Here is a 23,455-nt window from a genome sequence, read left to right as displayed (position 1 = left end):
GTGAGAGATTCCAGAAACAAACACGTGGCTAACTTCGTCATAGTTAAATTTACCAAGAACGAATGCTCGGATTTTTACGTATTGTATCACAAAGAAGCCACAGAATGGAGACGTTTATGCGTTGGGAGACATTTTCAGACAGAGGCCTTTTTGCCGTGTGGGTTCAACATGACCGGCCAGCCTTCGTTCCAAACCTTACCTAGAACCGGTGAACGTGGGTAAAGTGCGCAGCATCTTGCGATGTCCGTCGCGCTGCTCGATTACCCAGAGCCGTCCACAGTTGCAAAAGGCATGAGTTGCGGCTGCTGGTTGTCGCGGAACGTCTGGCACCTCGTCGTCTGCGGCGCATGCGCCGTGTGGGGCTTCTCGGCAGTCTCAAGTCGTGACATCCGTCGGGGCTTAGCAGTCTACGGCAGCCGGTTATGAGTGGAAAGTACGGTGGTGCTGCACTGATGACGCCAGGCACCCCCTCCCCCTGTGGCCTTCTTGCCACGTCCACGCGGCGACCAGAAATCAATATGGGCCTCTGAGAACAGCAGGTAACGCTGCCCACCTGCCCGCCGAAGCATGACCAGTAGAAGGATATATGTACACGTAGTATTCCACATAAGCCAAACAATCTGACAAGCGATGACAGTTTGCACAGCATGCAACGTGTACGGCAATGAGTTGAGAACATCACATACTGCAGCGAATGTCCCAATGTACAGGACCGGGAAGCGCTGAGGAACGACACGACGTGAACGTCGCATACAACAAAAGCAAGGACGCTGAGTCGAGCACGCGCAAAATATCACAGACGCTCGACACCACCCAGCTGGGCTGCGGGACAGCTGGCGAGACGCGACGGCACACCCCCGTGGCGGCGAAGGCGGACACCCTCCCGACCCGCCGTCGTCCGACGAGGCGGCGCGACAGCATCACTCGCCGCCCAGCACCCGGCCGCCGGGCGCCGCTGACTAGAACTCACTCGCGCGGCCCGCGGCCCGCCTACACCACATGGTCGTCCAGCTTGCCGCCGAGCTCGCCGTTGGAGACGGTCGGGCCGGCGCCGTTCTCGCGGCCGATCAGGCCGAGCTTCTCGGAGCGCTGGCGGCGGCGGGCGGCCTTCAGCCGGCGCCCCTTGTGCGGCAGCGCGTACCGCAGGCGCTCCCAGAAGAGGGCGTCGCCCCACTTGAGATACGTGTTCATGCTGATGTAGAGCCGCAGCTCGGGGTCCATGCCGGCCGGGTCGGGCAGCTCGCCATACACCACCACGATCACTCGGTTGCGCTTGTCGTTGAGCGCCTGCTTGTGCGCCGTGAGGAACTCCAGCCGGCCCCACTCGCTGCGAATGAAGTTCTGCGACATGACGACGATGACGCGCCGTGAGTCCTGCACCGACTGCTGGATCTGGTCGGTGATCCACTCGCCGGCCAGCCAGTCGCGGAAGTGCAGGCACAGCGAGTACTTGGGCTCGCCCTGCTCCAGCTGCGGCACCAGCTGCTCCACCACGAACTCTTCGTCCAGGTGCGAGTAGCTGACGAACGCGTCGTACTTCTTGTCGGCGTCCAGCTCCTCCTCGGTGACCAGCCAGAGGCAGAGATTGTGCGCGTACAGCCACACCTTGATCATCTCGCCGTGTCGGTGGTAAACGATAGAGAAAAGCAGCAGGAAAATGGCAATAACGAACGCCACCACGCAGACGGCCACGATGGTGGCCGTGTGCGAGGGGCACAGGTCGGTCGGCTGCATCTCCAGCAGGCTCCGGTTCTGGCCGGCGCACGTCATCTGATCAGCGTCCACGATGCGCAGCGTGTCTCGACTAACGTGCAGCTGCAGATACTGGTGCAACGGTATCAGAGCACAGTCGCACGCGTACGGGTTGTGTCCCAACCACACCTGGGTCTCGTTGTTCTCGGCGGCGTCTAGGAGCTCGAGGAAGTGCTTGCCGATGTGAGAGATGTTGTTGTACTGCACGCTCAGCCGTAGCAGGCCAGGCGGGAGCAGGTCGGGCGTCAGCTCGCTGATGGCGTTGTGGTTGAGCTGGATGTTGAAGAGCGGCGTCGGCGGCCGCGTCTCGTTCGACGAGGGCGGCGCCGTCGCCAGCGTCATGTTGAGCCGCCGAATCTGCGCACCCTCGACGCGCAGCGTGAGGCCAAAGGAGGCCGGCAGGTCGTCGAGTTCTGGCAGCGGACCGGCCGGCGCCTGCGGGCACGACACAACTACGGTGCTATCGCTGGGATGCACCACGCAGCTGCAGCCCGGCGTGCAGCCGACTTCGTACGCGCAGAGCAGGTGGTCGGCCGACACGCTGCTGAAGCGCCTGCCGGCCAACGGAGCCGGCCGGGCGCACCGCAGGTCGTCCGTCGCCAGCTGGAACGAGTTGTCCGTCGGCTCGGTGTCGGCGAACGGCCCGCTCCGCTCCAGGAACTGCTTCAGAGTGACCGCGTTACAGTCGCAGACGAACGGGTTGTCGGCGAGGTGGATCCGGTTCTGCGCGCTCGGGTTCTGAAGCGGGGCCGTCAGGGACATGTAAATGGTGGAGACGTTGTTGTGCTGCATGTATATATCGGCATCTCGGCAGACGAAATTGAAGTCGGCAATCTGCAGAATATCCAGCAAGTTGTGGCGCAGGTCGAGCCTCTTAAGCTTCAGCAGATTCAATAGTATTTCATAGGGGATCTGGTCAATCTTGTTGTGCTGCAGGCGCAGTTCTTGAATCTGTCCGATTTCGGCGAAAGCCGGCTCATATGCATCCATCCACAGACTGTTGTTGGATAGATCAAGCAGCGTCAGGCTCTTCGCTAGTCCCACGAACGAGCCCCGGCCAAGGGATGTCAAGTCGTTGTCCTGCATGAAGAGCCGCCCCAACGCGGGCGTATGAGCGAACATCTCCGCCGGGAAACTCGCCAGCCCGTTGTCGTGGAGGTACAACGTGTCCAGGCTGACCAGATCCCTGAGCAGGCCGGCAGGCAGCGTGCGCAACCGGTTGCTGCTCAGGTCCAGGTTCCGCAGGTTCCGCAGACCGGCAAACGTGTTGTCCGGCAAGTCCGACACCTGGTTGTGGTCAATTGTCAGGTTCTTCAGCGAGACCAGCCCGCTGAATAGGCCGTCCGGCAGCTGCTGCAGACCCAGCCGGTCGATCATCAGCAGCTCGAGCTGGTCCAGGCCTCTGAAGATGCCGGCCGGCAGGGTGGACAGGTTGCCAACGACCACGTGACCGTTGACACGCAGTAGCTTCAGCCGCGGCGTGCTCTGGAACAGCGACTCCGGCAGCGAGCGCAGCGGGTTACACTCCATGCGCAGCACCTCCAGACTGGGCAGCGGCGCGAACACGTCGGCCGGCAGCGTCTCCAGCTGGTTTTTGTACAGGTCCAGGTGGCGCAGCCGCGCCAGGTCGCGGAAGTGGGCCCTGCTGAGCGTGCGCAGGCTGTTCCGTCCCACGGACAGCCGCGTCAGATTGTGCAAACCGTGCAGGAGCGCCGTCGGCAGCCGGCCGGCGTTCAAGTTCCACACGCCGAGGCGGCGCAGGCGCGGCGTCGGCCGGAACAGTCCCTCCGGCAGGCTGACGTTGGTGCCTGTGATGGTGAGGTTGTGCAGGTCACCGACCGAGCCGAAGAAGTCGTCGTGCAGCTCGATGCGCGTCAGGCTGTCCAGGTGCAGCGTGACCACGTCGACACCGTCCATGAAGTCTGCCGGCATGGTGTCGTTGAGCACGTCGTGCGATTGCACCTTCACCAGCTCGACGCCGGTAAGGCCGAGTCGTCGGAAGAAGTCCCGTAGACGACCGGCCGGTAGCGGGCACAGACTGAGCACCACGTTGCTTACGTCGCCCAGGCGCAGGTCCAGGTCGAACAGCGCCTCGTAGTCCTCAGCGCGCGCCAAGAGCGGGTTGCACCAGATGAGCAGGCGCGAGTCAGCCCCGGCCGACGCGTTGGTGTAGGACAGCCGCAGCCGGTACTCCTGCTCGTGCAGGCAGAGCACGCCGATGCTGGCCGAGCTGGGAGTGGTGCGCTGGCAGTGCAGCCGCGGGTCGGCCGCCGCCGCCAGCGCCACCGCCAGGGGCGCCAGCGTCGCGGCCAGCCAGCGCCGCAGCATGGCGCCGCCGGACTTCCGGCGCGCGAGGCGCGGTCGATGGAGCGCCGCTCGGCCCCCGTCAGCCGCACCGGACCTTTCCGGCGCAGTTGGATCCTCCGTCGACGCCGCGGATAGCGGCCGATGGCGCAGCTCCCGTGGGTGCGACGAGCCCTGCGAAGTGAAAGGTCGCGTGTTAGTCGGCTGGCGCTGGTGGGACAGACGGCCGTCTCCGCTGGCGCTGATGCGGACAGACGGCCGTCTCCGCTGGCGCTGATGCGGACGAACGGCCGTCTCCGCTGGCGCTGATGCGGACAGACGGCCGTCTCCGCTTAGCGTCGCCAATGAAATAGCCGCGTTACCGGGAAAGGAATGGTGGCTACTACCGCTCCTAAGTGGATTGAGCGCTGCGACCTCCCCGCAACGAGGCAAAAGTGATGCCGACGACGACGGCTGTTGGTGCATGTCAAAGAAAACTTTGGACATGAAACGACATGAAGTCATCAGCTCATATGAAGTGGTGTTGCGAGAGGTGGGACGGAATGGGCAGTTTTCAGCACCAACAGCGTCGGCAGGTATTTGAGGCAAGCATTCAAAGCCCACAATACGGGGAATGCTACACGTTCTCCTTGATTACCTTCCAAGAACACACGAGGTCATCAGTTACTTGCTCCCGCCTATTCGCGTGGGCTTGAGTTACTGGCTGACAATTAAGTGAGTCTTGAGCATGATCTGCTCGCTGCTTACTTAATGAGATCGGCTCGCTCAGCACCATACCCAGCATCGCCCAGCCTTAACCGCGATGCATGAAGCTGGACTGACGACAGGAACAAATAACCGCACCGGCGCGTGACAGCGCAAGGCGGTAGTGCGGTACTGTTCCCTCAAAACAGCTGTCGTCTCCCGATGCATCGTTCTATATTCCAACCGCCGATTTCAGTATTTAATCTACCCCTCCCGTTCCAATCCCCTCGGAGAGGGACCTTCTCCGAAGTCGCCGCAAGAGGACCGTAAGTCATGCTGCACGACACGCATTTTTCTTGAAGCCTCGCAACATTGCGGAGCCCGGTCCGTTGCCAGGCGCCTGCCGCCAGTTCTTAACCTCATCGGGCCGGCCAAGGCAAACAAAGGCCCGCTGAGCCTGCGCTAGCAGAAAGATGGCTTCTCTGCTGGCCTGGGGAGCGCGAGCCCGATTCCTTGAAGGGCACGTGCTGACAGTAAGGATGTACATCGCCGACAAGGCGCACGAGAGCGGTTTTACTTTCGTCTGGAGAGGCTTTTTTTAGTCGGACAGGTTATGTGTAGATGCACGCCACGGGTAAACGTACTCGTGAGTCCCTACCACATGAGACGAACAACGCCGTCAATAAACAAAAGGCATTTGACCCCCATCACGAGACCGAAAGTGGGTCGTTTGTGCAATGCGTCTAGTGTTGACCCAGCCGTTTCGTTAAGTGCACGGCAGGCCCGCATTAGGCCCGAGGTCATTCTCCGTTTGCAGTTGGACGAGACCGGGCCGCAGTTCTATACAGAGCGCCGCGCCAGAGCCACGGCTTGACACGTGAGGACGCGCTCCCTACAGCTGGCAATGGTGGACTGTCGGTGGCCGTGACACAAGCTACGAAACGGCGATAGCCGACTGGCCCCACACCGCTCGGAGAAGCCTAGAAGGCCGGCCGGCGGGTGGGGACCCACCGCCTTCGTCGCATTCTACCTCAGTCCAGTTTTCAGAAGGCCTTGGAGGTTCTGGTTTCTCGGCAATACGGGCCTGAGGTCCTGGAAGAGGGGCAGATGACGTGCCCCTCACAGCGCCGGTTCCGTCACCGGCCTGCACAGATTCAGGCTCGTAAGATCGAGTCACGTAATGAATGACGTCACAAGCCTCAGTGACTACGGCAGGGGAGACAGCCGGAGGAAGATTCGGCGACCGCGCATGACGTAGGTAACGCGTCCCTTTCCTATTCCAGGCCGCTTTCGTCAGTTTTCTCAGCATGATGAGCCCTAAACCGAAACGCAAGCAACTAAATAGTTAATCCCCATGCCAACCTTGCTGAGGACAGCACACGCTAGACATCTTCTACCAGACAGCATACACCATATCGACGGCTCATCCGCAATCGCCAGTAACCAGTGACCAGCAGCGAGCGGTGCCCGCGGGCAGTCGCCAGTAACCAGTGATCAGTAGCGAGCGGCGTCCGCGGGCGGTCGCTAGCAACCAGTGACCAGTAGCGAGCGGCGCCAGCGGGCAGTCGCCAGTAACCAGTGACCAGCAGCAAGCGGCGCCCGCGGGCAGTCGCCAGTAACCAGTGACCAGTAGCGAGCAGCGTCCGCGGGCAGTCGCCAGTAACCAGTGACCAGTAGTGAGCGGCGTCCGCGGGCAGTCGCCAGTAACCAGTGATCAGTAGCGAGTGGCGTCCGCGGGCAGTCACCAGTAACCAGTGATCAGTGGCGAGCGGCGTCCGCGAGCAGTCGCCAGTAACCAGTGACCAGTAACGAGCGGCGTCCGCGGGTGGCGCTCGGCCTCCGCTCGCGTGCGTCCGTATCGTGATTGCCGGTCGGATAGCTATACGGGCGGGCCGTCCGCTGACGCATCCCCGTCTGTGTCGTGACGGAGCTCGGTCGGGGCCCGCTACGCCACCACCGGGTCTCCACCGATACAGCCAGCCACGGTACATGGCCGGCAGGCTTCTGCCAACAGTCAGCAACGGTACATGGTCGACAGGGCTCCGCCGACACAGTCAGCAACGGTACATGGTCGACAGGGCTCCGCCGACACAGTTAGCAGCGGTACATGGTCGACAGGGCACGGCCGACAGGTCTCTGTCCACACAGTCAGCCGTGGTACCAGCAGAAGAGGCCTTCTGATATCACCGCTAGCCTTGTTATCACGCGCAAGACTCCGGAACACAGGCAGCCAGCCAGCTACAGTATCGAAGTCTGACGGCGAGCCACCCTGCCGCCGGCTATACTCTGCTAATACAGTCACCCACGGCCATACTTTGCTAGCATAGCTACCACGGTCATACTCTGCTAATATAGCTACCACGGCCATACTCTGCTAATATAGCTACCCGCAGCACCACTGACAGTGCAGATGGCGTATATCGTGGTCTGTCCGGCAACCGAAACTATTTCCGGGCATTCTACCCAGTAGACAGATTCGGAAGCTACCAGCCTACCTAATCCCGGCGTGTTTGAATGCCAATTGCCTTCATTAAAACCTATCATACTTTCATGCTCCGAAGTCGTTTTCCTCATACTTGTGGATGGAGATGTGCTTCCGGCAGCTACGGGCGTGAACACCGTCCTTCCAGCTGATTCTGTACCAACGTTTATGACGATTCTCTGCTGCCTGCACAGAGCTCATGTCCTCGCAGTTCTCCCACACTCAAGGAACGGTGGAAGACCTACAGAGTTCTGATCGGGAAATTGCCGTGTCGACTATTCCGTGCGTCAGTGATGTGCGAGACAGTTTTCCCGTCCCAGACAAGGCATTCGCCGTCCTAAGCGTGCCAGGCTCATGGCAAACATGGGCAACCCCGCATTTTCCTTGCGGCCTCTTTCGGTGATGATCGGTGAGGGACCTCACCTCCCGCTGCACTTATAAACCGTCCCCATCGCCAATGTATCGTGCTCTCGGTGATGATCGGTGAGGACCTCACCTCCCGCTGCACTTATGAACTGTCCCCATCGCCAATGTATCGTGCTTTCGGTGATGATCGGCGAGGACCTCACCTCCCGCTGCACTTATAAACTGCCCCCACCGCCAATGTATCGTGCTTTCGGTAATGATCGGTGAGGGACCTCACCTCCCGCTGCACTTTTAAACTGTCCCCACCGCCAATGTATCGTGCTTTCGGTAATGATCGGTGAGGGACCTCACCTCCCGCTACACTTATAAACTGCCCCCACCGCCAACGTATCATGGTTTCGACTCCGATCAATGCCTTGTCTCATGAGCTATGCGCGGCAAGTTTGGTGGTCGGTCCAACGGCAGCTGTGTGGGAAGCGTCTCGGCCTCCCCAGAGAGCCCCGGCGAGCGCACACGTTTGTTATCTCGCGGCACAGCTTTGACGTGGGTGTTCTGCGACATCGCTGTCCCAGTGACGTCATTCGATGGTCGGCCTCGTAACGCCGTCACGGACGTGAGCGTGGTCCAAGCAACGGCGGTTAATAAACAGACCGGACGGCCCAAAAAAACAGTCACGATGTTTACCTCCTGCATTTTTGTACGGACACTTGCCTGTATTTTAAAATCGCATACCTCCGAACGCATTCGACCGAAAAGCTATTGTTCTTCGTGCGATGTTAACCGGTGTTTCGAAAAAAATATCACACGGTTCGAGATGCGTATTTTTTTTTCCAACATCATGGAATCGAGAATAACCTCAGCAGTGGTAAAAAACCAGGCGGCAGTGGGTTTGACACCAGAAGGTGTACCATGCAGACAAAGATGCAGTGATCTCGGTTGTTTGCTGACTGGCAGTTAAAAGTCTAATAGCAGACTAGTTTTGGGCTTGGTAAACGGGCAAATTCCTGACGAAGCCATCGCTTCGTGCCACACGTCGGGTCTAATTTCGTTTATTACGACAAACGAGTGCCCCAGTTTCGGGAAAAGTGGACATGTCGAAGGAGTGATGGGTTAATATATGCGACGCAAGGGAGAAGTAAGCCATTAAAAATGAGTCAACACTCTTAGCTTGAACGAAACGCCGCTCAGTATGATGAAGTGCGGCCGCGAGCCCAATTCTTTTGGGTGTGTTATTGGTGGATACCATGACGCAAGCAGGCCCGTGGAGATTTATATAACTGCTGTTTATCGCTATATATTGCGGCGAAAATCATAGGTTTGTGGTAGCTAGGGTGAATATAAAGAAAGTACAAGCACTTATCGCAGAATGGACATCAAAAGTCCAGCAAAAATATGCTTGCATGAAAAAATAGTGCGCGTGATCTCAATGTTCCACCACACAAAACCCTACCGAAAACCAGAAAGGCATGCTCGGTTGCTATTTTGCCATAGTGGCTGCTGCGAACAACTTCCAAAAAAACAAGTTATTGTGGGTGACAATTTTTTTTTCAGACAGGCTAGTTCTCCCCACCTTACTTCGCACCTTGCCCTACTCCAGTCATGCAGTGAGCGGAACGTGCCATTCCCGTGCGCTGACGGGATGGGGACGCCTTCGAGATCGTGGCCAGCGGCTTCCACTTTACAGCAAATGCCTTTGCTGACCCCCCGGGCCACCTGACATTTTCACGCAGCTCAGGAAGTGCTCTTTGGCATGCATTCGTTCACGTGGTAAGATGGCGGCCGGCAGAGCGAAATGGTGCTATTGATCCAGCCAACCGGAGCCTCAGCCGGCCCCTGGTGTAATAGCCTGCTCCCGTATTCCAGCAATGGCCCAGGGCCAGGCGGGATGGCCTTGGATGGCATGGCTGCTCCAGGCGGCGGCCCAAGCCCATCAGGCCTAGCGTTCGCGGCACGTTGCGATCAAAGGCCTCGAAGCTACCGCGCTTCTTCAAATAATGGGTTCATGGCGAAGTGGGCACATTCGTGCGTGGAGCGCACGCTTTTGATCCTGTGTGGACGGAACTCAGTGTGGACAGAGCCCCGTCACAGCCGCACGGCGCGGGGTCACTGTGGACAGAGCCCCGCCAGAGCCGCACGGCGCGGGGTCAGTGTGGACAGAGCCCCGCCAGAGTCGCACGGCGCGGGGTCAGTGTGGACAGAGCCCCGTCACAGCCGCACGGCGCGGGGTCACTGTGGACAGAGCCCCGCCAGAGCCGCACGGCGCGGGGTCAGTGTGGACAGAGCCCCGCCAGAGCCGCACGGCGCGGGGTTAGTGTGGACAGAGCCCCGCCAGAGTCGCACGGCGCGGGGTCAGTGTGGACAGAGCCCCACCAGAGCAGCACGGCGCGGGATTCACCAGCGCAGGGCGCAGCCGTCGGTGCGAAAACCAGTCCAGCATCCGCAGGGCGCAGATACGTTGTTGATTAGCGTCGTGTCATGCGCCATGGTAAGCTTTACGTCGGACTTTCCGAAAATCTGGGGCTGAGCCCCATTTGGGTCTGAGCCTAAGCCATCTGAGGAGAGAGATCATAAGCCATTTTGCGAAATTGACACCTGCCTCCGTTCCAGCGTTGCCGCGAGTATCCCACTCCTACTTTGGATCCAAGTTAGATGGTCGTTTTTACACCCGCATAACAACTCAAAATTCGTCAACAGACGATGGGCCACCAGCCCTCGGCTGCATGCCGCAGTGGGTCCAGTGGTCTACAGTCTGTTGCGTCCCCATTGCTGGCAGTTATAACGCAGCAGGCTGCAGTCCCTGTGTAATGCACGCTGCGGAAGAAATTGAGCACACGCAACCGAGACACTGCAAGTCAGCGTGCTGAACAAAACCCCGGAGTCCCCGCCTTCCGAGAGGCCGCCCTCGCCGCTAATCCGCAGCTGGAGTGGTGCTGACCGCCGCACGATGCGCGTGCACCGCAGCCGCCGGCGCCCTCGTCCCGTCGGATCCGGCCTGCCAGCGGGCGTCGCAGCTCGGACCGGGGCGGACGTGGTGTCGAGCGGCGCACCAGAGTCTGGGGTGCCGCCGCCTGTAATCTAGCGACGCTGCTCCTCCGCTTCCGGCACGCGGCGCCGGTCAGCGGCGCTGGCCGCGGCTGCGCACGCGGCGCCGGTCAGCGGCGCTGGCCGCGGCTGCGCACGCGGCGCCGGTCAGCGGCACTGGCCGCGGCTGCGCCGGCGGGGCGCCCACCCGGTCCCAGCCGCAGCCGACCACCGACACCTGTTGCGCTCTATGGTGACCTTCTCGCCGACGCGCGGAACGTGCTTTCGGCTATCGGCTCAAGCTCTCGCTCCTATATTGATGGCTTCATGGGTGAGTGCATGGGGACCATGTCCGAAGCACGATGTTGGAAAGGCAGAGCTCGTCTCGCTCCAGGTCTGGTCTTTGCGTGATTGCCTTCCCCTCCGCTCGGCATTCCGAATGTAACCACTAGCAGGACTCGATACCTGGCCCGCCCTACAATGGCTCACCCGTGTCACACCCGACCTTAAAAGGATGCCCGCCATCGCCATGCCGGGCTGCAAGGCTTGACAGCCCGGCGCCAACGCCCAACAAGTGCCAGATCCAGAACAATTCACATATAGGGCGTTCCAGACGAGCCTCAAATCACGTTACGCATGGAGAAGGAGGAGGATCTTGAGAAACGTGGCCGAGACGTCACACGGCAGGGGGAGTTTAGAAAACATACCATTATGCTCCGATTTGGTTCCCAATCATGCTAACACATGATACACTAATTCGACAGCATAACCAGGGAGAGGGCCTCTCAGCCAGTGTAACCGGCGCGTAGCCTGAAAGGAAGGGGTGGACACGGACACGATGGGTACATAATCTATGAACTGACCCTTAACTGGAACATGCATGCCATGAGCTCATGACACATCGGCGCACTGCAAGCCGCCGGCAAACAACAAACAAGCCGGGCTGTCAGACCAGAGGCTCCAGCCCCACGCCCCTGCTCCGCTCAGCCCGCGTTCCAGGACAGGGTCCGTTACGCTTTGATGCAAAGCTGTCGCAGCTAGCGAGCAGAAGCCGGCCGCGCAGGTCGGATGACGTTCTCTGGAGAGCCCAGTTTATGCGTAGTTGTGCTAGAACTGAAGCCGACCGTAACCCCCAAACGATGGAAACGATCTCGGCGTGGGCACTAGCAGGGGTTAGTCACTGTTCTCGAAAGCCCGACAGCGTTTGGCGCTGGGGTTGCGGTTGCGACTTTGCTCAGCTGTGTTCCCTCAGCTTAGACAGAGCTCATAGACAGAAGCGTGACGTGGCCCGCCTAACTGGCCTTGTGATTGACTTACCAACGTCCAGCACAGACGCCAGCTGGCTCAGGACCAGGCGACCGACGTCCGTCGCACCAGGGACAGCATGAGCCAAGCCTCTCTGTACTTCAGCACCGTCAGTACTAATGGTATGGAGAGAAGTACTAGCGTGGTGGGAACGCTTCGATACAAGACCACGGATAACGGGCTTCAGGCTTCCAGCCCCCAGCCAGGAGCTAGAACCTCCATAGGGTCCACAGCACGTAGACAAGTCATTGAACGTGTACATTTGCACAATCCCCGCAGATTTCAACATACTTTGCTGCTTAGTCCTCCATGATCTGGGATTTATTTATTGTTCAAAACCAAAAGCCCTCGAGATCTACCTGCGATCTGTGCCGCCGGACCCTTTAAAGTATACGACTCGCTTGAGAATCCGAGAGCGTTTACCTGCGTACCTGCACGTATTACGCCACCGACGGACAGACAGCGGGCACCACGAACAAAGAAGCAGCCGGCATCAGGCGGCGTCGTCATGAACCCCAGCATGACGTGGTTTTTGCTGGTTAGGAGTCAAACCATCCATTTTATGAGGGTCTTCTGAGAACAAAAAGTGATCGCCACCATCCCGCTGCTGATTGACCCCATCCGACAGCCAGTGTTATGCAGCAAAACCTACACCAGTGCTACGAAGCGAATTACAACATACTCGCGCACGTCGGAAATAATCGCATCATGTTGACTCTTGGGCCGAGAGCTAAGTAAATCCCATCGGACAGCGTCTGGGTAAGCTTGGACTGTTCCCAACGTTTATGCCTACGAGGTGCCACTTGGGAACGGCTTGAGCTGTCGCCTGGGTTTATGGGGCAGCCCATGGACCGGCTCTGCGGTCTGCTGCAGACTCGCAGGCCTGGACAGACACGTGCTCCATGGACGGCTGGTAAGATTTTATTTCACGAGCTGATCACAAGCTGAGCGACAGCTGTGTGACACAGATCGGGGTCGGAGCGCCTAGATTATCCCGCGTCACCGTGAAAAATGGCGACAATGTGTGACACTGGGAATGAAACCGTAAACCCACACAGTTACCATGCAGTATTGACACCAGGCGAGGCCATATGGCTGGGAGCACCGCCAACCGGTTAGCCCTGCGACCACCCGGGGCGCAGCAGCCCTGCACCATCTAAAACGCAGCGAGGGGGCCCCCGGCTTCTGCATGCCCCGAACGTGCCTCGCGCAAGGCAAACCATGCCCGCGTCTGCATCGCCATGTATACACGTGCTGATTCCAGAGACGAGCCAGCAGCGCCTGGACGCCAGCCATCTGCACTGCAATGAGGTGACGTATTGACGTGCTCTGAGCAAATGGAAACTAGAATTGGTAACGGCAGTCCGGCGGCGCGTCGACTGCCGTCATATGCTAACCGTCATACCGTAACCGTCATACGTTAACCGTAACTGCCGTCATATGACTGCCATATGTTAACGCCGCGCCTGATTATGATTTACTCCGCGCCTACACCACTGAGCTCATGCCAATTACGCGCGCTCCCAGGCCGCTATATTTCGCGTAAGCCCGTGAACTGGCGAGTCTGGTGTGCTGACTAGCTGCATGCCTGCCGGCAGAGTGCTAATCTGCACTGCTCTGCAAGACGCGTGCTAGGTGATTTCCTGATGGTAAGCATGACATCGCAACTTCCTACTCGGAACCTGTTACGAATTACGTAGGCGGGAAACAATGCTTATGCTGGTCTGTGCAGCTTAAAAAGAGCTATCAACGGTATCTCAGAAATGTTTACTTACATTCCACGGACTTATTCAGTGCACTTGTGCAATCTTTCTCATTGCATTGGCTATTCAGATGAGGCATTGAGATTTCGTACCATTTAGCGGCTATTTTTCATTGGTGTTTTACAGCACATGTCGAGAGACGACTCGCGTGCCCTTTGGTCGGCGATCCTTCTCGCTCGATGCTATCAAACATCAACCTCAGACGTAAACCATCGCTGTGTGTGTGAGGCTGCACCAGCAATGCAGGCTGGACAGCCAGCTGACGCCAGCTTTCCTGCCTACGGTCCATATTCTACAGTCTACACGTATCACGCACACATGCCAGGCTCCTTCAGCACCGTTGCAACCATGGCTGGTTCGGCACTAACGGTGCCGCGCAGTCAGCACTAACACAACTGCGCCGCAGGTCGACCGGACTGACGACACAGACCTCGACCTTTAGCTGGGAGGTGCCCAGTGGACCGCACCGAGAACTTGTGGTCAGCGGGGCAGGCCTTGCTTTGACGGTGAAAACGTGCTGACTGAGGAAGCAAATGAAAACGAATGGGAGCTCGGCGCGCGGCGTCAGCGGACTCACGAACGGTCATCCCTATGCGTCACCCACACATACAGTTTTTGGGGTCGCATCAGCCGCTTCCACAGCCCCACGCCGTCGCCCCCGCTGATCGTTCCATACAGAGCACCCCCGAAGACCGTCCCATACACTGCCGGCCGGCCGCCACGCCGGCGCGGATCGACGGTCATGTTTACCCGGAAACGCCCCCGGACCCGGACACAGGACAGGCTCCGTGGCGGGGGCGGAGCGTCCGGCGGCGCCGTGGCACAGCTCGGCACACACACGCCCACACCGGGTCGGCGCTAGTCCCGCATCCGTCCCGCGCATCCGTGCGGCACACACGACAGCGCCGCCACCTCCCGTGATGAGCACGCGGGCCGCACGAGTCCGCGCTCCTCCTCGGAAGCTCGGCACGAGCGCCTGTGAGGCCCCGCGTCCGTTTAGTGTCGTTCTGGTCATTACGTAACTGGAACCAGGCCGGCCGGCCCCGTGGGCGTGTTCTGGGTAGTTTGGGGTCCACCCGTGGCGCCGTCCGCAGCGGGAACACGGCGTCAGCCGCGCCGCGGGCGAGGCTCGTGTGCAAACAGGCTCCTCGGGAGGGAGCACACATCGGGCACATACTTCGGCGAAGGCGGGACGGCGCGGAAAACCCGGGTCAGACACGCCGACCCGCGGCTGGGCGCGGGCACGGTGCCGAGCGACCTCCGACGAGGCGCCGAGGGTCGCTCCCTCTGCCCTCTCTTAGAGTCCCGTCACGTCAACGCTCGGCAACAGCGACTGGTCACGCGGAGCGCGGCGCGGTTTCATTGGAAGTTGCGTCATCCGCTGTCACAGTGTTCCCAGTCTGACCCGGCGGCGATCTCGCGGAACCGCCGCCGCTACCGTGAAGACCTTGCCTGGAGTCCGAAGCACGTTATCAGCCGCCTGGCCCCCTGTGCAGCACGCCATTCGCCGCCGGTGCCGCCCGCCGGGGCGGCGCGGCGAGCCGGCCCACCGGCGGAGCGCGGCGGGCGCGCCGGTCCCGCCCGCTCCACCACGCACCACACAGCGGTGACTCACGGCCCGACAACAGCCGCCGCCGGACGGGCCCGGCTCGGCCCGTGTCACCCCACCGGCGGGGGAGGGGCCACAAAGCACCGAGCACACCGGCGGCACTGCGGTGGTTCCCCGTCCAGCTGGAAATCACCGCAGAGGCGCGGCCCACCTGTCGCTCGCTGGATGGGTGGGGCGCCGTGGCGGCGAGCCCGAGCGCCCGGAGCTTTTGCGTCGTGAGCCGGGCGTCACCCATTGATCGGGCGGATCAGGCGGATCAGGCGGATCAGGCGCCGACTGTCACGCATCGGCCGGCCCTGACCTGCACGTGGTGACAGCCGCCAAATTAGCGACCGCATCGACCGGGCACAGTCTGCCGTAGTCCCGGGCGCGCGGCGTGCTCGCCAGATCGGGCGGGTGCCGTGACCCGTGCCAAATCCGCTCACCAGTCCGCGGCCAACACGAACGTGCTGTCCCGCCCGGAGCCCCGCCGATCAGAGCGGCAGACTGCACTGGTTGCCCGGCGCACCGCTGGATGGTGCGCGCCGTTTCGACGAGTCAGTGCGGCCGCCGGTGTGACCCAGCCTGCTCAGGGCGGAGGGCAGGGTCCGAGAGGCGACGCCAGCGATACGTGAACGCCGGCATCAGACGGCCAACGACACACGACCACGCGACCCGAGACTGGAGGGGAGCGAACGCTGCCGTTGGGCAACACCGCGCCGTCGGCCTTGGGCCTTCCGTGAACTGTCATCAGGTCACCGTCGCTGCCAGGCTCCGCGCACCAACACAGCTTTGCCGCGTCCCATGGGCCCAGTCCACAAGCACACCTCATGCACGTACCTTCGCGATGCGTTTCCCCGCTGTACTCTCTGTCGCGTCGCGACACGTCTCTCGCCGTGGAAGCAGCGTGCGGCCACCGCCGACTCGACACCGCGCTCTCCACAGTCAGCACTGCGGCGGGGCAGCGCACACGCCCGAGCCGCCGCTCGGGCCGTGACGTCACCCGTTTCCCGCTGACGTCACGGTCGGCGGTATGCGCCTGGCCCGGCCGGGCCGGCGGGCCGGCGAGGGCCGCCGTCTAGGGACGGCGAGGACGTCAACAGCGACGCGAACGCCTGCGGCCGGCCCCGAGGCGGGCAGCGCAGGGCGGCGGGAGAGGTCGACAAACAGCCCGACCCTCGGCACGCTCTCACCCGGCCCCCGGCAGCCCGGCCCCCGGCACGCCGGGATGGACGACCGCGGCCGGCGGCCGGGCACGGTCGGAGGCCGGACTGGACGGCCGACGCCGTCGGAATCCCAATGCACAGAGCACTGGGTGGGGTGCTGCCAGTGGCGTAGCAAGGATCTTGCCCAAGGGGGGGGGGGCAAATCGGGGCATAGGGGACCGTTTAAGTCAGGGGGCTCACTTCGTCGTTATTGGGAAACGTTTCTTGACTCGATGGAACTTTTTAGGCTCGGGGCTCCATTTTGGTGCCTGGCAAGCCCATTCGTTGATTGTTTAGAAACCTTCCGGACATAAAAAAATGCAAAAAGCACTGGGACCTTCGACTCCAGTGTGGTCTTCAGCTCCGCCAACCCCAAGGCAGCGGGCATGACCTCAACAGCCCCGCCCGTGGCAACGCCACTGGGTGCTATAGTCAGCACAGCAACCACAGGCCATGTCTTCGTCCGCTCCACATCGCGTGATCCCGTGCTCCGAAACATGCAAGGGCATAAAAACATTCCCCACAATGGATGGAATAAACATGCCGAAACCAATTCTATCCATGCATCGTTGTAATGTCAGTGCTAAGCTTTCGCGAGAAAATGATGGATCATTGCCCACCCAACACCCATTGTTCCCACGCTGATGGCGGCGTGCTTGGGATCGCTCCTATTTGCAACTGGCTGCGAACTCCGCTCCGAGGCAACAGCGAGAAATCGGACCTGGCCACACCTTCGATAAGCAGCCCCACTACACTCCACTAGCACAAGCAGACCACATCCCTCCACTAGTCGGCAGACCACCCGAGTAAACGCCCCGAACACAACTGTAAGCCAGGAGCGCGAGGACGGCACCACAGACAGAGGACAGCACGCATAGCCGGTGGAGGGAGGCACAGACAGCGGAGGGAGGCACAGACAGTAGGAGGGAGGAACAGAGCAGTGGAGGCTCAGACAGCTGAGGGGAGGCATAAGCAGTGGAGGGGAGGCCCAGACAGTGGAGGGGAGGCACAGACAGTGGAGGGGAGACCCAGGCAATGGAGTGGAGAGTGAACTGTTCCTCCATACAGGCAGTGGAGGGGAGAGTGAAGGGTTCCTCCACACAGACAGTGGAGGGGAGAGTGAAAGGTTCCTCCGCACAGACAGTGGAGGGGAGAGTGAAGGGAAGGCACAGCCAGTAGGGAGGGGGAGGCACAGACGGTGGGGGTGGGGGTAGAGTGAAGGGAAGGCACAGCTGGTGGGGGGTGGGGGGGGGGGGAGGGGAGAGACACAGACAGTGGAGGGGGGGAGGGGGCACCACTTTGAGGCAGATCCTTCACGCATCTCGCAGGGATAACGTGAACTTTTCTGAACAGTGGAGTGTAAAGCCTCGCCCATGATGGCAAGCAATACAAGCGAGGTAGCAGCCAGTTGCTCTGGAATCTGGTCGTCGCTTGCTAACATTGAATGGGGCTTTTGTTCTCAGCGAGTCGTTTGAACCTTGGATTATGGACTTGCCCACGCTGAGACGGCACGTTTTTAAAATTACTGGGCGCTGTGATTGAATAACAGCATTTTCTGCACAAAGTCCAGGGCTCCGTGGTCAAGTTCAGACACGTTAGGGTCTGAACCCCCAGCAAGTACATGGGAAGCTCCGCCCGTTATTCCACAGTAAATTCCATCCGACTACACACAGTGTGTAAATGCTATCTTGCACGAGGCGCCGTGTCGCCACTCCCGACATTTTTTCATGCACGGCAGCGGTAACCCGTCCGTGCGCTGGTGATTTTCACCGCCGGAAAATCCAAGCCAAGGGCGTGTCTAGCAACTCAAACTCGTGGGGTCCGGGGGGGGGGGGGGGGAGGAGGAAGGAAGAGATGCACGCCAATGATCGCAGAAAACCAAGCTATCAAACTAGGTCGAAGGGATTTCAAGCCGTTTGAGGGCGAGCTCCATAACCACCCATCTGGGTGTTCACATAGAGCCCCCGCTACCGACGCGCCTGCACCGACAGCAGCGGAAAAACCGGGCTCGCCACCACAGATGGGCTGCCATGCCAACACATCGCGATCGATTCCGCGTTCGTTGACGTTTCTTCTGGCTCAGCTTTCCGCACCGAGAGAAGATGGGAGCAGCGCCTCGCTTCTTGGTAGAGACAGTATGCAAATGTACCTGTTGGCGTTTGTGGTTTCTGGCCGACCAGACTGAGTCACGGACGGCCTAATGCATGGCGCGCGGACACGACACTGCAGCACTGGCACCTGTGGCGCCACGAGGCGGCCGGCCAGCTGCAAACTACCGTCGGGAAGGTGACGCATCGAACCCGGTTCAGCGGCTCCCGCCCACCAGCGGTGACCGCCTCAGTGAGAAGATCTCGGCGAAGGTCTGTGTACGCTTGTATTACGAGATGGTCGGCGGTGAGCCACAAGCGGAATGATGATGAATGCTCTCGACATGAAGCGGGGCCGAGATAAGGACACCAGGCGTCGGATACGAAACTCAATGTCAGTGTCGGGCTGAGCGGTCTTCTCTCGGGATCCGTTTCCCGACGCTAACCTTAGAACGGTTCACATCACGTTTCCAAGCCACGGCGGGCGTCTCAAGCGACGACGTCACCATCGGTCTGCAGATGTCGCGTCGGTCGCCGGCCGCCGCGCGCAGAGATCGCTTCAATCGCGGTTGGCCTCGAGCTCGGCCGGCTGCGCCTCCGACTCCTCGTTATAGATGTTCTCGGCCATCTGCCACACCTGCATGATATTGTCCTCGGAGACGGAGCACACCACCCACGGCTCGTTGGGGTTCCACTGAGAAGTCGGAGATCTTGGCCGTGTGGCCGCCGTGGATGAAGAGCAGCTCCGGCGGCCCGTCCTCAGCGTCCTCGGCCGACTGCTCCTCGCCGATCTTGCTCAGGTCCCAGACGTGCAGGCGCCGGTCGGTGCCGCTGCTCGCCAGGATCGTCTCGTTGTGCGGCGACCACTGCACCTGGAAGATCTCGTCCTTGTGCGACTCGAACGAGTGCAGCTTGAGCTTGAGGTTGCGCAGGTCCCACAGCGCCCACCGTCTTGTCGGCCGAGCCCGTCGCCAGGATGTACTCCGAGTACGGGTTGAACGAGAGGCAGTTGACCTCGGCCGTGTGCGCGTCGACGATGTGCGACGGCTTGTTGGTGGTGCTGGAGCGCGTGTCCCAGATCATCAGCTTCTGGTCGTCGGCCACCGAGCCGAAGAACGTCATGTGAAGCAGGTGCCAGGCCACGTCCTGTCGGCAGAGCAACCGTCACCACACCCGCCTGGTCTGCTGATGACCGTGAACAGGCTTTTCTCGTCCGAGGGATTCACTGGGGCGGAGAAAGGCGGAACCGGCTTTCGGTGCAATCTGTGTTCGGCTGTACGAGCTGCACCAGCTGTGGTATCATGTATTGCAGCATTTTTACTGTTGCAAGTCAGAAGTCCACAGAGCTACAAGATTGAAGTAGGATAATTGCAAAACCCCAACACAATCAATCCTTCCGCACGCGCCACCACCAAAAAAAAACACACCTTTTGAACGCCGAGCAAAGGGGTGCATACAGGGAAGCGTCCGAACACTTCCGAATACAATATTACCCACATACAGTATGTCAATAACATGAAAGGTGAGCCAACTTCATAAATGTCAGACGTAGGATCTGGTTACAGCATGCACCTTTTTTCCGCGCACCTGGCCGGCCGAGGCACGAATGGCATTTTAACCACGTGCACACATTTACGATATCCTCGATGGTCGTTGAAGACTACCGACATGACTCATGGCATCAGTGGGTACCAGTCCTGGACTACTGCGGTGCTAAAGGTCTACGAATGGAAACTGATCCTAATGATTCTTAAACCACGCAACCGTGAGCGTGCAGAGTAACCTGCCCTTTTTAAAGGGATATGGCCAGAATAGGACAACGAATGCACAGCACGCCACACGTCATTGCATCGCAGCATGAAGTATTAACATCGTATACAACAACCAACGTGTACGTTGAGGAACAAAGTGCAAATACACAATCGACGGTGTAAAGGGCAAACAGGCCTCAGCACAACTGTCCGAATATAGAGTGAAGATCAGTAACCAGACAACGGACTTCGTTTCACAAAAAAACAAACGTTAAGACGGCTTAAACAAGACCTGAGAAGCGTGATGGTCTGTTTAGATGGACTGGAGTCAGTGGAGGCCCACGCTCTCACCTCGACGACAGCCGTGTGACCGGTGAAGATGTTCTTGGCGTCCACCACCTTGTTCTCCTTGGGCGTGGCGTTGATGTCCCAGAGGCAGATGGTGTGGTCGTCCGAGGCCGACAGCAGGTTGCCATTGACGGAGGGGTTCCAGGAGAGGCCGTACCCCTCCTTCTGGTGGCCCCGAGCCTGGCATGCGCCAGCCGTCGTCAGTGGGGCGTCGGGGGTTGGGGTGGGGTGGGGGGGGGGAGGCGACAGCTGGGCTCAAATGGCCTTGTCCGGCTGATTGTGGACGCATGCGACAGCTGAAGCCGGGTGAGAACGGGCCATGACCAGCCGCTGAGACGCCAACGTCGCTGAACGCCATGACCGGCGAAACTCTCACGCGGCGAGAACGGAATCTCGGTACATTGGCAATGAGCCGAAAGCCTTGAACTGCCGGACCGCTAACGCCGCCGCCCCAGCGACCGCGGGGCGCAACGGGCGGCCCCACCGGGCGGCGCCGCGGCGGCGAAACGAGCAGGCGGCACGGCGGCGGGGGAGCCGAGGCCGCGACGCTGCCGAGCCGCGCCGAGGCGCCGCCGGTGGAGTGGGCGAGCGGAAGTCCCCGCACACGATCACGCCAGCTGGTGATCCGAGACGGTGGCGGGGTGTGGTCATCATCAGGACCCTGGAGACGGTCCGGGGCTCCAGCTCCCGTCATGCGAGCGGTTCGTCCCGGGGGTCTGACCTTCTGACACTGAGCTGGGATGGGGTCCAAGTCCTCAGCCGCCTCGTCAACGGCCCCGCCGTCTAAAATGTGCTTTAGGTGCCGTCACCGAGCTCAGTCGCGTGTTCCCGACCAATCGGTGCCCGAGCCTAGGTCAGCTCCGTCCCTCTAGCTCCCCATCTGACTGACCTGAGGTCGGGGCTGCACTGTGCTAAGGTCGGGGCTGCACTGTGCTGAGGTCGGGGCCGCACTGTGCTGAGGTCGGGCTGCACTGTGCTGAGGTCGGGGCTGCACTGTGCTGAGGTCGGGGCTGCACTGACCCGAGGTAGAGGCTCACTGACCTGAGGTCGGGGGCTGCACTGTAGTGGGGGTCGGGCTGCACTGACTGAGGTCGGGGCTGCACTGTGCTGAGGTCGGGGCTGCACTGTGCTGAGGTCGGGGCTGCACTGTGCTGAGGTCGGGGCTGCACTGTGCTGAGGTCGGGGCTGCACTGACCCGAGGTAGGGGCTCACTGACCTGAGGTCGGGGCTGCACTGTAGTGGGGTCGGGGCTGCACTGACCCGAGGTAGGGGCTCACTGACCTGAGGTCGGGGCTGCACTGTAGTGGGGGTGGGGCTGCACTGACCTGAGGTCGGGGCTTACTGACCTGAGGTCGGGGCTTACTGACCTGAGGTCGGGGCTGCACTGTTAGTGGGGGTCGGGGCTGCACTGACCCTGAGGTCGGGGGGCTTACTGACCTGTGGGTCAGGGCTACTACAACGAAACTCACGAGGGGTAACGGGGCCTCACTGACCTGAGGTCCGGGGCTGCACTCAGCCGGCACGGGCATCCGGCTTTTGCTCAGGGTGCGTGGTGTAGTCGAAACACGAGTACGTCCGAGCTGGCGAGTCTTGGTGGCGGATGAGACGGCAACTGGGTTTCTGCGGCAATGTAGCGGCGCCCGGTTTATACCCTCGCCCTCGTGGTTGGATCTTGATCTCGATGGCGATCCCCCGGCCATTCACTGAGCTGACGCCGCCGAACTCTGCGGTACAGCTCCGCGGCGGCCGACTGATAAGAGGCCTCCAGAGCAAGTGCACACACACTGGGCTCCAGAGTGGGAGCAGTCGAGGGGAGCAGACAGAGGGAGAAAGGATTGTTCAGAATTCGACAGAAATGATGAATGGAACGTATAGGGGGAAGAGAACACGTACAATGGCATTGCGAGGAGCAGACAAGGGGAAACGACATGTGCAACAATGTGTTGAGAAGGGAAATCTCTACCATTTCTGCCAAGCCGTGCAAGTGGGGGCAAAAGACAAGAAACAAACAACGAAAAGACTCAACAAAAGGGCACATTTGGGATATCCATAGCAGGATACCAAAATCCGCGGAAGCTACACCCGTTCAGAAACTATGTAGATGACGCATACGGTTACGAAAACACGCGAATTCTTGTTCACGGTGAAGTCCGCGACACGGATGTCACTGCACTATGCTCGCGACCGCCAGTGGGGAAAGGAGAATACGAACACTCCCACGCTCCCATGGCAAGTACGGCCCATCTGGGATCCTCGGCGCAGTACAGAGGGGCTCTGACGCACGCACCCGCCCACTTCCTGTGGAAGGAGGGGGATGTGTGCGTACATCGCCCCGTTCGCTGTCGTAGGAGGGAGATGCGTACGTACACCGCCCCGTTCGCTGTCGTAGGGGGGGATGCGTACGTACGTACCGCCCCGTTCGCTGTCGTAGGAGGGGGATGCGCACGTACGTACCGCCCCGTTCGCTGTCGTAGGAGGGGAATGCGTACGTACGTACCGCCCCGTTCGCTGTCGTAGGAGGGGGATGCGTACGTACGTACCGCCCCGTTCGCTGTCGTAGGAGGGGGATGCGACGTACGTACCGCCCCGTACCGCCCCGTTCGCTGTCAGGAGGGGGACGTACGTACGTACCGCCCCGTTCGCTGTCGTAGTGTGACGGGTCGAGCTGGGCGTCCTCGGTCGGCAGCTGCACGGAGGCGATCAGCAGGTGGTTCTGCTCGTCGGACGTGTGGTGCCCAGGATCAGCCGGTGCACTGTGTAGTCCTTCCCGTCCGGCCTGGCGAACACGGCCGTCAGGGG

The 23,455-nt window shown here is 60.4% G+C and overlaps 1 protein-coding gene and 1 pseudogene across 1 annotated transcript; both read right to left on the bottom strand.

The window, feature by feature from the left end:
• Positions 1 to 346: 346 nt before the first annotated feature.
• LOC119099876 (protein toll) lies at positions 347 to 16,204 on the bottom strand. The gene is made up of 2 exons (XM_037222968.1): positions 16,106 to 16,204; positions 347 to 4,230 (listed from the first exon to the last, which is right to left on the bottom strand). The coding sequence occupies exon 2, from the start codon at positions 4,078 to 4,080 to the stop codon at positions 991 to 993; it is 3,090 nt and encodes a 1,029-aa protein (XP_037078863.1). The 5' UTR covers positions 4,081 to 4,230; positions 16,106 to 16,204; the 3' UTR covers positions 347 to 990.
• Positions 16,205 to 18,826: 2,622 nt separating this feature from the next.
• The window catches only part of LOC119101812 (chromatin assembly factor 1 p55 subunit-like), a 14,197-nt pseudogene continuing 9,568 nt past the window's right edge, over positions 18,827 to 23,455 (bottom strand).

The sequence above is a fragment of the Pollicipes pollicipes genome, unplaced genomic scaffold, assembly GCF_011947565.3.
Source record: "Pollicipes pollicipes isolate AB1234 unplaced genomic scaffold, Ppol_2.1 Scaffold_4881;HRSCAF=5763_pilon_pilon_pilon, whole genome shotgun sequence".
Lineage (NCBI taxonomy): Eukaryota > Metazoa > Arthropoda > Thecostraca > Pollicipedomorpha > Pollicipedidae > Pollicipes > Pollicipes pollicipes.
This window is presented reverse-complemented; position numbering and strand designations above follow the sequence as displayed.

Excerpts from the sequence above, each read along its gene's own strand:
- LOC119099876 (XM_037222968.1), bottom strand. The coding sequence starts at position 4,080 with ATGCTGCGGCGCTGGCTGGCCGCGACGCTGGCGCCCCTGGCGGTGGCG.